This window comes from Emydura macquarii, unplaced genomic scaffold, assembly GCF_026122565.2.
Source record: "Emydura macquarii macquarii isolate MOO-44397 ecotype Brisbane River unplaced genomic scaffold, CSIRO-AGI_Emac_v2 contig_2676, whole genome shotgun sequence".
Classification (NCBI taxonomy): Eukaryota; Metazoa; Chordata; order Testudines; family Chelidae; genus Emydura; species Emydura macquarii.
Window position 1 is genome coordinate 24,478,140 of NW_027132813.1, and position 16,250 is coordinate 24,494,389.

At 44.4% G+C, this 16,250-nt stretch overlaps 1 protein-coding gene across 1 annotated transcript in view; it reads right to left on the reverse strand.

The window, feature by feature from the left end:
- LRPPRC (leucine rich pentatricopeptide repeat containing) overlaps window positions 1-16,250 on the reverse strand; it is a 155,128-nt gene that overhangs the window by 71,531 nt on the left and 67,347 nt on the right. The window contains exons 24-25 of the mRNA XM_067565070.1: window positions 13,605-13,729; window positions 12,826-12,932 (exon numbers count right to left, since the gene is read on the reverse strand). Coding sequence (XP_067421171.1) covers window positions 12,826-12,932; window positions 13,605-13,729 — 232 coding nt within the window. The remainder of the gene's footprint in view (window positions 1-12,825; window positions 12,933-13,604; window positions 13,730-16,250) is intronic.

Below are 16,250 nucleotides of genomic sequence, written 5' to 3' on the forward strand. Positions count from 1 at the left end.
TGCAGCTAAGACACTTTCTGAAGCCTGGGAAGCCCCGCGTACCCTTTTCCAGGGGGGTCCCCCCACCAGAGTTGTCAGAAGGCAAACCCTTTCATCTGTTTTCTTTTCTTTCTTTTTCCATTTTTTGGCATGGCCAACTAAAAACAAACAAGGTACTAAAAGAAAAAATCTTCAAGGGAAGCTAAAATTTTGCAAAACTATTAGGAGTTAATGATCCATGAACCGACAGCTCTAAATGCCATCTCTAGCCTGGGGTGGCTGAGAAGGAACTGAGGAGGAAATGCCCATACACCCTGGCTAGCCTCATGGCGGGGGGGGAGGAGAGAGAGAGAGAGAGACACACACACACGAGAACGCATAGGTACTCTACTCGACGAACATTTTATTACACCCTTCAACAGCCAATCAATTAGATTGGAAACTTTCGCATCGTTATTCTCCTAACTGGTCAAACTGATTCTGCTCTGAAAGGACTGACCAAGAGCAATAGACTAAACTGCTCCACTTGATAATACCACTTTTTCATTTAGCAACCTATTCTTTTCTTCTTCCTCTGTGCATCTTTTTCTTTTTAACAAAAATGGTTCCAATGGTCCTCTTTCACTTCCCCATCATGCAACTTGTATGCAGCAGAAAAGGGAGATTACTTACTGTAACTGATGGTTCTTCGATAGGTGTGGACCCTGTATGGATTCCAGACGTTGATGTGGATGCGCGTCATGGACCGGAATTGGAACTGTTTGTAGTAATCTTTGTCGACCCACATGCCATGCGCGGTCCACATGGTTGCGTCCAAGGTCTTATAAGTCTGTACAGGTCAGCATCCCATCAGTTCCCTCTTAGCAGCAGGTATTGAACTGTAGCAGATAGGATGGGGGGTAGAAATGGAATCCAGATAAGGACCATGCCTTTTGAAGAACCATCCGTTATAGTAAGTAACCTCCCTTTCGTCTTCAAGTGTTGGTCCCTATGTAGATTCCTGACGTGGGTAGCGTAGCGAGCAGTATTCAGTTTGGAGGTGGGAGCGAGGGCTCAGTGGAAGTCAGAGTTCGTAATACTGCTCAGCCAACAGCCGCCCTCTGCCAGTGCTACGTTGGAGAGGACATAATGAGTTGTGAATATGTAGATGGAAGACCACATTGCTGCTTTACAAACGTCCTGACATGGGATGCCTGCGAGTAGGACTGACGTGGTTGCTTGTGCCCTTGTAGAGTGAGTAGTGATGCCCAGTGATGGAGATATCCATGAGAAGGAAGTAGCACTCTGTGATGCAGCATGAGATCCATTTAGAGATGTGCTGGGAAAACAAAGAATGGCCCTTGCGGTGCTCTGCTATAGCAACAAAGAGTCTGGGCGAGGCTCAGAAAGCACATGTGTGTTGGAGGTAAAAGGCTAGTGCCTAGCAGAATTCGAGCGAGTGTAGAGTACGTGCTCTGGTGGAAGCATGTGGATTGGGGCAGAAGGTTGGGAGATGAATAACTGCAAAACCATCTTGGGGAGGAACTTGGGGTGGAGTCACAGGGAGAAACTTTATCCCTATGAAATATTGTGAATGGCGGGTCTGCCATCATGACTCCTAGTTCACTTACTCACCTGGCAAATGGGAAGGCTATAAGGAAAATAACTTTCATGGAGAGATGGGAGAAGGAACATGTGGCTAGAGGTTTGAAGGGTGGTTTGGTAAGTGTGGAGAGGACTAGGTTAAGGTCCCAGGAGGGAGTACATTTCCTAATAGAGGGAAAAGTATTAAGGAGGCCATGAAGTAAGTGAGCTGTGGCTGAATGGGCAAAGACCAAGACACACTGTCCACCAGTGGAAGAAAAGCACTAATCACCCCCCAGATGTAATCATACTGAGCAGTGGGCGAGGCCTGAGCAACAAAGGGAAAGTGTGTTTTTGAGGATCGTTGGAATGGATAGTGTGTTCAGGGAGTGGTGGTTGCATGTTGTCTGCTCAGTGAAACAGTGCCACTTCACCTGGTAACAGGCCCTGGTGGAGAGGTGGCGACTATCAGTAAATACGTTCCATATTGGTGTAGAGCACTGCTGTTCTGCAGTTGAGCCCAGGCCATAAGATGCAGTGATGGATCTGGCCCAGTTGTTGGGTGAGGAGCTTCAGGAGAGGTGGAAGGCGTATCGGTGGGCAGGTTGAAAAATGAAGAAGCTCTGTGAACCAGTATTGTTGAGGCCAAAAGGGGCTATGAGAATGAGGGCTATGCAGTCCTATCTCACCCTGCAGAGGACTTGTGGGAGAAGTGGGATGGGAGGAAAGGCAAAACGTAGTTCTAGCGTCCAGGGGAGAAGGAGAGCATCCTCCTGCGAACCCAGTCCGATTATGCCCCTGGAGCAAAAAAGAAGTTTGTGACTGGTGGCCATCAAAAAGAGAGCCCATCACAGTGTGCCCCAAAGCCTGAAAATATATTGGAGAGTGGGGTTGGGCAGTTCCCACTCATGGCTGTGGTGAAATGAGCGGCTGAGAATGTCTGCAAGGTCATTGCCCATCCCTGGCAAGCGTGTGTCATGAAGTATGATATGGTATTTTAGGCACCAATTCCACAAGCGTGGAGTTTCATGACACAGTGTGATCTGGAGCCTCCCTTTTGTTGATATAAATGACCGCTATCATACTCCCTGAGAAAAGTTGTACAGGTTTCGATTTTTTGAAGGGTAGGAGTGCCTGACAGGCACATCAGACTGTTTGAAGTTCCAAGATACTGATATGCAGCTGTGCCTCCCTGGATAACCAGAGACCCTGTGCCATGTGGCCTTGTATGTGAGCGCCCCAGCCTACAAATGAGGAGTCAGTGGTCAGAGTACGGAGTGGGTGGGTGGGGTGAAAGGGGTGCCCACAATGACCGTGGATGGGTCACAACACCAGGTCAGGGATGCTAGTACCATGTGCAGAAGGTGGACCTGCTTGTTGTGGTGATCCCTTTGTGGGTTGTACACTGAGTGAAGCCATAACTGCAGGCACCTTACGTGAAGACAGGCATACGGTGTGGCTGTTGTACATGCTGCCCTACATCCTAGAAGTGAAAGGCAGTGATGGAGGTGTGCGCGCGGGTGGCTGCGGAGTCTCCTGATGAGAGCCGTGAGCGTGGCGAATCTGTCTTCCATGAGGAACGCCCTGGCCGCATGGGAGTCTAGGCTAGCACCTATAAAGGTAAGGGTTTGAGTTGGAACTAGGGTTGACTTTGCTTCGTTGACTCACATGCTCAGGTTGGCTAGGAGTTCTCACAGCATGTGGATAGTAATAAGGAGACAGTTACAAGACGCTGCCACTAGGAGCCAGTCATCTAGATATGGAAAAAATGAGTAGCCGCAGCGTCTCATCTGTGCTTCTACCACCGCGAACGCCTTCATGAAAATGCAAGGGGCCGTGGCAATTCCAAAGGTAAGTCAGAATTGGTAATGGGCATGTCCCACCATAAAACGGAGAAATTTGTGGTGGGAGGGATGGATGTCCACATGAAAATATGCATCCTTCACATCGAGAGCCGCGAACCAGGCTCTAGGGAACAGGGAGGAAATTATTTGGGAAAGGGTAACCACGTGGAATTGGAATTTCCAGATATATCGGTACAATGCCCAACAGATCCAGAATTGGGCGAAGTTCTGCTCCATTTTTCGGTATGAGGAAACAGGGGGAGAAGCAGCCATGGCCCTGATAGTGGCGTGGGACCTGTTCTATTGCCCCTTTTTTCAGAAGTATGCAGGTCTCCTGTTGCAGGAGGTCCGGTCATGAGAGGTGTGTCTGTTGGCCAAATGGAGGGTGGCACAGTGGGAAAGTTTGGAATTCTACAAGATATCATCTGTGTATCAAATCTAGTACCCATCTGTCCGTGGTAATCTTGCTCCAGTTGTTGACAAAGGGAGCAAGATGGCCCCCCAAAATGATTGGGGAACCAGGAGGAGGATTGGGGCTGGGTTCGCGGTTCTCTGTATAGGAGTCAAAAAAGATGTCTGGAGAAGTGCTGCTGGAAGTAGATGCCATAGAGGTCGAGACAGTGTAGAATCTAGGGTGCCCCAGAAGGGTGGTCTGTTTTGGTAGCGGGTGGGGGCTGGGATGCCCCTGAGTCCTTGAGGGATTGGAGGCTCTCATCAGTTTTTATCACTGAAGAGCTTTTGGTTGTCGAATGAGAGGACTTCTAGGGTTGTTTGGACCTCTGCGGGGAATCCCAAAGTTTGGAGTACAACCCTTGATGCTAAGCCCCATGCCGCTGTATTAGCTGCGTCTACCATTGCCTGAAGTGCAAGCTTAGCTACCAACTTGCCCTCGTCAATAAGGACTTGGAATTGTCCTTGTTTGTCTTCCGATAAAGAAGCCTGAAACTTCACCAACTGTGCACATGAGTGAAAGTTGTATTTTGCTAGAAATGGCCTGATAGCTAGCTACACATAATTGCAGGCCAGCGGAATACACTTTCCACCCAATGGAGATCCATTTTTTTTGCTCCTCACTCCAGGGGAGTGGATAGAAAGCGCTGCTGCCTGGCTTCATTCATAGATTTCTGTACTACAAGAAAGTTAAAAGTTGTGGATAATTAAACTGAAAATCTGTGTCTGCAGGGTCTAAGTATTGTGTCTCTGCATGCTTTGGTGTTGTAGCGCTTGATGATGGCGCACGCCAGATTCACTGAGCCAGTTGTAGGATTGCCTTGTGAATGTGAAGCATGATCTGAGAGGGTGCCATAGGCTGTAAGATATCCAGGAACTCATCCTGGGGGTCATTCATAGCCTCAGCAGGAAGGTTGAGAGCTGTAGCTGTGTGTCACTGCAGGTCCTGCTATTTGTTCTGATCATCTGGTGGCGAGAGGGTGGGAGGGATGAGTGCCTTGTCCGGAGATGATGATGCTCCGGTCAGTACCAGTGGTGCAGTCGGTTCCACTCCCACCAAAGGAGCAATGCCTCCCTGTGGATCTTTGTACACCAATGGAGTGAAGTCCGAAGGGAGCCCATATGATGCTCCTCTGCTGCAGTATGGGTTCCAGTGGTGCCAACAGGACAAGACATGGTGGCCCTGTTGCAGGGGTCTGCCTGGGTAACGAGGCCAGTGCTCAGCTGGGGGCTGTAAAGCTGTGGGTATGCATGAGAGTGGTACCGTGGGTGTGTGCCAGTGAAAGAGATGGTCCTGGATCTGAGGACCACTTCAATTCAGAGTGCTGCTCAGGGAAAGGCGGAGCAGTCAGTACCATCAGAGCTGGTGGTGCCAAAAATACCTGCTTCTGGTCCCTCTGTCTTGGTTGGGGCAATGCTTGCAATAAGAAGCAGTTTATCTGCCAGGGAGGGCAGCTGTTCAACATCTAATGTTCTGAACTGTGGCAGCAGGCTACCCAGCAGTCTGACCAATTCAGCTTTAGGTATTAGTGTAGACAGCCTGCCCGGTGTATGAGGCGCTGGGGGCATGCTTGGCTCTGGCTGGAACATACTCAATGGACATGGTGGAGTGGGCGGAGCCGGAGGGGCACTGATTGAGGCTGTAGGTAGCTGTTGCCTGTCTAAATGTTAATTTTTTTTGTTGTTCTTCGGAATGGGCACCTCGGGATCGGCGCATAAATTGTTGCCCAGCCTATCTCGGTTCAGGGAAGGAATGCTGGAATTAGAAGCTGTTCTGCTTGGTGAGCCCGTTTTATGCCCATGACCATACTTGTGAGTCTTATTGGATTTTCCTGAGGTTGTCAGTACCCCCAGTGCCGTATCAGGAGAGGAAGGGTGCACTGCCAGCGTGTCCAGGCATTCCAGGAGGTCCATCTGTGCCATTCCGGAGTGCGCACATGGACACATTGCCTCTTCCATGAGGTGTTGGTGCAGTTGAATTCCCTTGCTTTCCAAGTCCGTGTTGGGAAGGATCAGCAGACTGAATGCCTCATGACAACGTGAGCCTCACCCAAACAGTAGAGGCAATGTTGATGATCATCGCTGACCAAAAAAGAGTATGGGCAAGAGACGCAGTTCTTGAACCCGACTTGTCAGGGCATTGTGCCCCAGAATGGGTGGGATTCCCGACTGAAAGACAACAGCGTCAACTAACTGTCCTACAGCTTTCTAACTAGCAATACTAAGAAACTATGTACAATACAGACTAATTAACTAACTATTCTTTCTGTCTACACAAATTTTGAAGCAAGAGAAGTACATTCAGATTCTGGCCATACAGAGGTAAGAGGGAACTGAGGGGGCGTCAACCCGCACAGCCTCATAAGACATGGATCACACATGGTACATAGGTGAAAGGAGACTACTACAAACAGATCTGGCTCCAGCGCATGGCACAACGTCTGGAATTCACCTAGGGACCAACATCAAAGAACCACCCATTTTCTCAATGAGCTATGGATGTTTATGTTACGGGCTCTGATGTCACAAGATCTTTTTCAAAAAAGCTATCATATGTTTATAGAATCAGAGTTGGAAGGGACCTCAGGAGGTCATCTAGTCCAGTCCTCTGCTCAAAGCAGGACTAACCTCAGCTAAATAATCCCAGCGAGGGTTTTGTCAAGCCGCAGCTTAAAAACCTCTAAAGATGGAGATTCCACCACCTCCTTAGGTAACCCATTCCAGTGCTTCACCACCCTCCTAGTGAAAAACTTTTTCTTAATGTCCAACCTAGACCTCCCCCACTGCAACTTGAGACCATTGCTCCTTGTTCTGTCATCTGCCACCACAGAGAACAGCCTAGCTCCATCCTCCCTGGAACCCCCTTTCAGGAGTTAAAGGCTGCTATCAAATCCCCCTCATTCTTCTCTTCTGCAGACTAAACAAGCCTAGTTCCCTCAGTCTCTCCTCATAAGTCCTGTGCTCCAGCCCCCTAATCATTTTGGTTGCCCTCCGCTGGACTCTCTCCAACTTGTCCACATCCTTTTTGTAGTGGGGGCCCATAACTGGACACAATACTCCAAATGCGGCCTCACCAATGCTGAATAGAGGGGAATAATCACTTCCCGCGATCTGATGGCAATGCCCCTCCTAATGCAGCCCAATATACTATTAGCCTTCTTGGCAACCAGGGCACACTGCTGACTCATATCCAGCTTTTTATCCACTGTTACCCCCAGGTCCTTTTCTGCAGAGCTGCTGCCCAGCTCGTCCGTCCCCAGTCTATAGCTGTGTATGGGATTCTTCTTTCCTAAGTGGAGGACTCTGCACTTTTCTTTGTTGAACCTCATTAGATTTCTTTTGGCCCAATCCTCCAGTTTGTTTAGGTCACTCTGTATCCTATCCCTACCTTGCAGGGTATCTACCACTCCCCCCAGCTTAGTGTCATCCGCAAACTTGCTGAGGGTGCAATCTATCCCATCCTCCAGATCATGAATGAAGATGCTGAACAAAACCGGCCCCAGGACCAACCCCTGGGGCACTCCACTTGTGACCAGCTGCAAGCTAGACATGGAGCCACTGATCACTACTTGTTGAGCCCTATGCTCTAGCCAGTTCTCAATCCATTTTATAGTCCATTCATCCAACCCATACTACTTTAACTTGCTGATAAGAATACTGTGAGAAACGGTATCAAAAGTTTTGCTAAAGTCAAGGTATATCACGTCCACCGCTTTCCCCACATCCACAGAGCCAGTCACCTCTTCATAGAAAGCAATCAGGTTGGTCAGGCATGACTTTCCCTTGGTGAATCCATGCTGACTGTTCCTGATCACCTTCCCCTCTTCCAAGTGCCTTAAAATGGATTCCTTGAGGACTTGCTCCATGATTTTTCCAGGAACTGAGGTGAGGCTGACCGGTCTGACAGTTTATCTTATACTTCTGAACCTAGGAATTTTCTGCATGAATAATTTGTACTGGTAACCTCACTTAGGCTTTGTACTAGAAAAACCACACGCTGCTGACAATAGTAGATTTAGTACTGGTTCACAGCTGCACATGGCTTAGCTATAGGTGTAGGCTATAGGATACTGTTCATCTCTGTTCCAGAAAAAATATGATTAAGACTGGCTCTGAGTAGATTTTAACCATTGTTTTTGAACCAGTGTTGAAGAAAGTTTGTCCTGGTGTACACTTGCCCATAAGAATTGCTTCAGCTGCAGTTTAACCTGTTGTCAAAAACAGGCAATTTTTTCAAGTGTAGGGCCAAATAAGTTGCCTAGTTAGCCATTGCTTCACCACATATTTCTAATGACAGCATTTAGCATGATTAGGAGAGGGAAAAGGCCAATCTGAAAATGTTACTGAAGGATTTAAGATTAATTGCTGGGTATGCAGAACTGCACATGAAGAATTAAGAGGATATGGCCTAACAGGCTAAGCTAGGGGCTAGAACAAAGCAGCAATCACAGCAAGTGGATTCAAACTACCTTGAGGTGACGTATCACCATAATAACAGAATCTATAAAGAATAAGTCTCCATATACTATGTCCAAAGAGCACACATGGTAGGATGATGTGTTAAAGGGAGGGGAAAAAAGAGATACCCGTGTGGTGTACAATTCCCTTCTCAATTCCCTGGTGCTAAGTCAGCTGTGTATGCCAGTCTAATCTCCAAAACATAAATTAGGGCAATCTAAAGGATGCTGTTATGTCAACTGACAATGACCAAAATGACAACCAGGGATTGGCAGGAGGTAACAAAGCTCCAAACCATGCATCCTTTGCGCTCTTATGTTGGCAACAGAGAGAAGGGATGGTATAAGGATACTACAGCCCTCCATCACTGAAAGATTCCACTACACAGGGTCATCTTCCTCTGGCCAGTTACATTGAGTCTACAGTTAGAATATACTAATAGTACAACACAAAATGGCCATACCACAACCGCAAACCAAAACTGTATCTAACAGCTCTGGAGAGATATCCAAGAGACCACGCAAGAATGAGAATTTGATTAGACACACTCAGACTGAAGGTAGACAGTGTTTTTTAAAAAACAAGAGTTAAGCAAAAGCATTTTCTAAGATGTATATTTTTCACCCTATTTAATAAGTATACTTTAAGTTTTGGAGCTAGTTCACTACACTTATGTTTTTTATCTTTATTTTTAGTGTGTTTAAATGTCACTCAATATGTATTTTGTTTCTAATTGCCTTTATTTTCTCCAACAATGTTTTTTTTTTTCCCCCTAGGCAACCTGAATTGGTCTTGGTGACTTACTGGAAAAAGGCACTGTCTGGCACCCTGGAGAAAAGGAAGCATTTAGATACCAGTCTAAACAACTGATCACAAAAAGGTGTTGTGAACCACTCCTCCGAAGGTAGCATGAGAAACCAGGCTGTTGTCAGTGGATGCACAGCAAAAGACTGAATCCCTGAGGGATGTTAGGCCTGCACTGCAGCAACCACTGCCACCCTCCTCCTTCCTCAAAATCCCATGCCTGAAGACAACTGATCCCAGTAGCAACTTACCACCCTAGAGCTTCAAAGCCCTATTTCCTCAAATACCTCAAGCAGAAGCATTGGGAAAGGCTAAGTTAGGTCTTTCCACTCTACTCACCCCATGCATGTGTCAAAACCATCTCACCTGGCACCACTAGGTCCCAAAGGGACCACAAACCAAACTATTGGACACGTTATTTCAAACCTCTCAAGATTAGAATCTGTATTCTATTCTGTTCAGCACCACTTCAGCAGAACATTATCAGGAATCTCAGGACATCAGAATCTTCCAGCAACCACTAATAGACTCTGTTACCACTTGCTCAGATGTACCTATTGTAATGTCACCAGTCGGTTCTGCATATGCCTTGCCTCACCATGCCCTCCACTTTTGTTCTCCTGATCCTTACCTCTACCTTTCTCCATCTTTCTTTAGTCTACCATTCCTATTTCAATCCTGGTGCCCCTCCAACCTCTCCTGCTAGTAAATACCCTCCAACTGCCCTCACTCTTCTAACCATGATTTCATCTCTGTCCCCCTCACACAATTAAATTAGCTTGGTTAATAAACCAAGCAACCTACATTTAAAAGTAATTACATTTGTTACCATCCACACCTGCACATAACCCTTTGCAACTCCTTGACCTAACTTTCTGTAGCCCTTCTCATCCCCTCCCCACTATTCTTATTTACCTTCCCCAAGCCAGTTGCAGGATCGAGGCCTTGGGTTGCAAGTTTTTCAACGTCATGACTACATCTTTTATTTGTCCGCAAAATGTGTAGCAAACATTTGGGCTCTCTAAGTAACACAACAACAGCACTAGGTTGAAGTAGTGATCTCCACTGGGCTATGATAGAAAATAATGCCTCAAGCTCTCTGCTCATCACCTTCTTAGTTCCCAAGGCAATAACTTTCTAGGGTAACCTTTAGGGTACATCTACACTGATGGCGGCAAAGTCGCTGCTGTCAGATTGACTTATCTGGATCAACTGAGCGGTCAGTGAAGACCCTCTCAGTCGATCCAGAAGTTGAGGCTGTTAATCCACCCCCTCAAGTGGCGTAGCGCTGCGTCAACAGCAATGCGGTTCCCATCGGCACAGTGCAGTGAAGAAAGCGTGCAGAAGAGAAGCACAGCAGTCGACGCGAGTTACACAAGCTCTCTGCGTAGTTTGCATAACTCCCGTGGACTGCCGCCGAATCACCAGGGTAAGTGTAGACCAAGCCTCAGTTTCAGTCAATATCTTTATTAACCTATTGGATTCTATAATCAATACTATTAGTTAAAAAGTTATTCACATGACCATCATAAGGAACAATGCACTCCTAAGAGGATAAAAATTCATCCTAAAGGGCAGCAATCTGCATCACACATTACCTCTGATGTTTGACAGAAACCTGTTCAAAAGAGCATGGCCCACAAGCCGGTCACCTCTACTCAATATTTCTTTATGACAGAAAGAAAAGCAACAATCAGAGGAAGAATTTAGCTATGCAAAAATTTGAATTGGGCGGGGGCAACATGCATCTGGCTAAAGCCATTTTTACAAGCTGATCCTTATGTGCAAACACTGCAGCATATAAAAATCCAAAACAGCAACTAGTAATTTGCTTTTAGGTGTCAGAGAAGATACAAATAGTTGCTATGACTGGTTTTTTATTTAGATACTTTTAAAGCTAATGCCCTTGGAATCAGTTAATATATGGCAATGCCTTAAAACACAATACTGACTTAAAACGTATGTTGACATACATTCAAATTTTTAAGCAAGATTTTTGTATTCACCATCTAAAAAGATTTTGATATGCACATGTAGAGAGAGGGAACACTAAATAGCCCTGATTATCTGTTTCATTATAAACTGAGTTTAGAATTTACCTTTGTTACTATGTACAAAAAAGCAGTAATTCAGTAGTTCTTGAAAATATATCTTTGTTTAGAAGAAATGTAACCCACATATACAAAGACCAAATCAGACTTTGTAAAGGTTAAACAAGACTCAGAAATCCTAATCCAATGAGCATAAAAAGACAAGCAAGACAGCCAGATGTCCATCTGGCCTTCTATAACAGTATTGGGGCTTATGCCAGAATCTCTGACTCTTGCTGGTTTTTAACATTTTATGGTCAACCACCATATACTTAACTTGCTCATTTCTTGTTAAAGAAACAGGATAGGTAAATTGGCAACTATTAATTTAAAAAGAGACTGAGGTTTTCAAACCAGATCAAACAATATTAATTTGTTTACTGTGTGACTAATTTAAAAAGTGACTGAAATGGTTGCTAAACAAAGTTTTTTTTTTTGTTTTGTGTTTTTTTTTTAAGATAAAGAAATTACCATCAGTGCAAAGAAAACTTAAGAGAACATTTGAAAAAAGTGAAAGAAAAGTCTGCTAAATATACAAAAAATTGCAAAATGTCTTGCACTTGCTTTGGCATTCATTTAACTTCTAAACATCCCAAAACAAGTTTTGTCCTCCATGCACCTTTCTTTTCTCTTGTACTTCAATCACAATCAAAATAAACTCCTCTTTGGCCCTTGCTAATAATTGCATTGACTTCTTTTCTGTATTATCTTAATGAAACTTTTAAAGCATCAAAAAGCTCACTGCATTCAGGACTACCGTTTTTGTACAAAAGTGCAAAGCATTTTCTAAAAAGATACACTTTTGTCCTACCATCAGAGGATTAAAGAAATCACCCGTTTACATAATTTTTATGAAAAGGAAAAAATAGCTTTTCAAAAAAGGAAGTTCAAAAAAAGAAAGGAAAGAAAAAGTTGCATTTTCTGAAAGACTCCCCTCTTACAATGTTAATTGGACAAGCAATGCAGAGTTGCACACACCCACGCACACACCCCCTAAGAAAAAAAATAATCACAATCTGGGCAGACTCTGTAAGCTGTCCTTTTGACTTATCAATTTCAGTAAGCAAAATTTCAATCAAGTCTAGATAAAATATACTAATCCTAAATAGACCAAATTTGTCACCTACCACTTCCTATAAGCTTCTTACCATGGTTAAAAAAAATTGCTAAATTAAATGCCAAACAGTAGCAGACAGCACTTGTTTGGCTGATTAACTTGTAGACAAGCATTACAAATAAATCTGAGTATGGTCTGCAGTAAATTAAATTCCAGTGCTTTTAAGAACAAAGAATTCCTTGGGAAAGAGGATTAGTAACTTTATACCCAGGAATGCCAGTTTAATTTAATTGTTCCTCAATCCGAGATTTAATATGCAAATATAAGTTTGATATGTAACTGCGAATTTGATAAAGTAAGGAAATAACATCAATATACAACCAGATTGCCTCTCTTCTGAACTGTAATTATATATAATAAAGAAGCTGGCCGAGTTCACTTTCCCCCCCTTCATAATTGGGATTGAATTTTATTAACGTGAATCAGAACAAGTCTAATTAAAGGTTAAAATTTTAAAATTTATTCTAAATAAAAGAGTCTAAATAGCTGCAAGATTAGAGTACTGTAGTTAAAATCCTACCTCAATGATCTTCTTGGCCTCGTTGTATTTTCCTGTATATAGGAAGGCAAAGAAGAGATCAAAGAGCGCCATCATTTCACCTTGTTGTTGGCTCACAAAGTCCATGGCTACAGAGAAAAGAAAACTCATTTAATTGTCTGTTTAATAACTGGGAAACATTCTAAAAACAGATGTCAAAAATAATTTACCAAGTAAGATTGCCCATGCCTAGCAAAACACTAAATAAGTGATGGGGAAATAATTTTCTAGAAAAGATATACTAAGAATGAGGATAAAATATTACAAGGTAGTTTGTATCTTGTGGTTAAATTTATTTCAAGTACTTTTGCTAATCTGCATTATATTTTATAATAATTAAATTCAACAGCATTAACAGATTATAAATTGGCATTCTGTATTGCTGCAGATTGAGGATTTAGGATTTCTTAATCAAACATGTTGGGTGAGGGGCATATAAAAGAAGTTATGCCTTATTAATAGCACTCTCCACAGAACAAGTGGCAGCACCAATGGACTAGCACATATTCCATTAGGGCTGCCCTTTGCTGATTGCTAGACATTAGGATTTCTTCATACTTAAAATAAACTTAATTTTTTCAGTTTGCAAAAAGGATATCTAGATGCTGTTGAAAGCTTTAAAGTTACGCACATATACTCTATGCTTCCTTCCACTGTTTGTACAGCATGACGTACAGATCATGAAAAACAAAACTAAAATACCATCTCCATAAAGCATCCAAAACAACTCAACCAACCATATTTGATGATATCCAACTAACCTTTCTGCAAAAGAGCAGTATCTCCTTTTTCTACTAGCCTGCACAAGATGTCATGGAACTTAAGGATCTTGCCATACTTCTTACAACAGTCAATTGCAGCTTCCAGAGCTGCAGCTACATCATCCCTCATGAAAAAAAGTTAGAAGACTTAAGTTAAAATGATGAAAACAGCCTATGAGCAAATATTTCACAAGAACAGTACAATATGGCTTAGGCTTTGTCTACACTACAACGTTTTGTCAACACAATTTACACCGACTATCATAAACCACTATAATTGCATCACTTACGTATGTTCACACAACGCCTCTTTTGTCAGTGGAGCACAACCATAGTTGGTGCTCTAGCACTGGCAGTGAGAGCAATGCACAGTGGATAGCTAGCCCACTGTTCTACTCACCACCTTCTGCAGCTAGGAGTTGTGAGAAGGCACAGTGGATCACATTACATCAGGGGTGTGGGCTCAACATCCCATGATGGAGTTGTCCCCATCATTCCATGGGATTCCAACTGCGTTTCGTGCAATTTTTCAAGAGTCCCTATTTACTGTGTGCCTGCCATCTCATCTACTATAGTAAGGTGTGGAGAAACCAGTGGTTAAAGAGATGACTGTAGCAAAGTTATATGGAGTAGGAGGTTTAAAGCAACAGTTTGGAAAGTAGAGGGTCTGTATGGGAGAAAATGTGAAAATAATCAGTGGAACAAAAATCAACATTTATTTTGCGTGATATTTTGATCTTTTGCATATTTTGTAAGACAACCAGGTAAAAGCTGGTGAAAGTGGGTAGGAATAGATGGGTAAAAAACCATGTATGGTTGAAGCCTGTTTACTGCAGGTGATAAACCTATACTGTAGTTAACTTGAAACAGAGGAATAATTATTTTTAATTTTTGAAACATCTATTGAGCACCTCTTCAACAGTACTTCATAAGCCTGTGCCATTGTGAAGTGAGCTGTCAGCGCTGGGGCTGGTATTTTCCCATGTCAGAACACATCCTGGTACACGACGTAATCCATGAAGAGATTCTTCGTAAGGATACCAGTAGTGCTTTCATCCTGTCTGCTATAGAAAAACAGTGCAGCTGTTCGTAGCAAAAGGGTTTACTCCTCTCGATATAAAAAGCCAAAGCCCGTCTAACGTTCAGAGTATGCCATCTCTGCTCTTGGCACGTGGCTTTGGGTAAAAAACTGGAAGGAATATGTCCTGGTTTGAGTGGAATTATGATACTACCTTTGGAAGGAAAGTTGGGTGAAAGTGCAGCTGAATCGTGTCTTTGAAGAAAGCTGTGTAAAGAGGCTCAGGCAAGAGGACCCTGAATTCTGAGACTCTCCTGGCTGAAGTTATGGCCACCAGGAAAGGCTACTTTCCAGGACAGATAGAGAAGCGAGCATGTCACTAGAGGTTCGAATGGAGGACCCATCAGCCTTCACAGTACAAGTTTGAGATCACATTGGGGGATCGGCTGACATGTTTAAGGGTATAACCTCTCTAAACATTTAAGAAAATGCCTCACCATGGTGTTGGCAAAGATCAAACAGCCTGCAACCCAGGGATGAAATGCTGAGACTGTGGCTAGGTGAACCTTGATTGACGACACCAACTGTCCTTGCTGTTTGATGTTGTTGATGACCTACGCAATCTGGAGCCCCAAATTCTGAGCCATCCTCCTCAAGAGCTCCTGATAAACCCTGCTGTCATCCGCAAATTGGTGCCACTGAGGATCCCGCTACTGCTTCATCTGGAGACAAAGAAGATGGCGCTCTGATTGCAGCAGTCTCTTGACCTTCTGCTCCCAGAAGGTCCCGCAGCACTGATTCCTTGAACTCTGTGCTTGTGTTGTGCTCGATGCCGGGCTTGGCATCGTATTTGGTGCCGGTTTCAGTACCATGCGGTAGCACGCCACCCAAATGAGGTGGGTGATGTCTGCTCCCAGAGACGAGTGATAGCAACCATCCAGATTGTGACCCTGGAGCCTGGTAGAACGCCCAAGTGGTCCAAAAAGGCAGCCAAGGCACAGGGAAGGGCTGACCAACCTCAGTCCTTTGGTCTGTCTCTCTGACTGATGCCAGCTTCTTCAAGAAGAGATTCTGCTTCAGAGTTGGAGACTTTGCGGACACCAAATTGGTGCAGTTCCCGACGATGCCAGAGAGCGGTTGCTTGGGAGATAGCCATTGTGGCATCATAGCCAGCTTTCCCCTGAATGGCACTGGGTGCTTTTTCAACACCAGTGGTCTGGCATCCGGGCCATGCTTGAGCTTGGGAGGGGACAGTGGCACCATGCTCTCTATCAGCTCCCTCACCACTTCAAAAGTTTCCAGCGTGGAGGGGAAGTGTAGGTCTTCCCCATAGATCTTCCCGGGCAGGGAATCCAAAGTCAACGGACTCCTTGCTGGGGCAAAAGTCGACAGTCCCACGACTGAGGGTACGGAACTTGAGTAACTCAACAAAGTCAGATTTGCTAGAGCCCTTACATCCCACTGTTTTGGGTGTCAGCAAACGTCCCTGTCCATCTTCCTCTGCTTCTTATGCAGCATAGGGGATTGTGAGTGGTGCCGTGTCAGTGAGGTATCCCTTGGTGCCAGTGACCTGTGATGGTATTTAGGTTCTCTAGACATCTTAGTCGGCACCATCTCTCTTATGGACA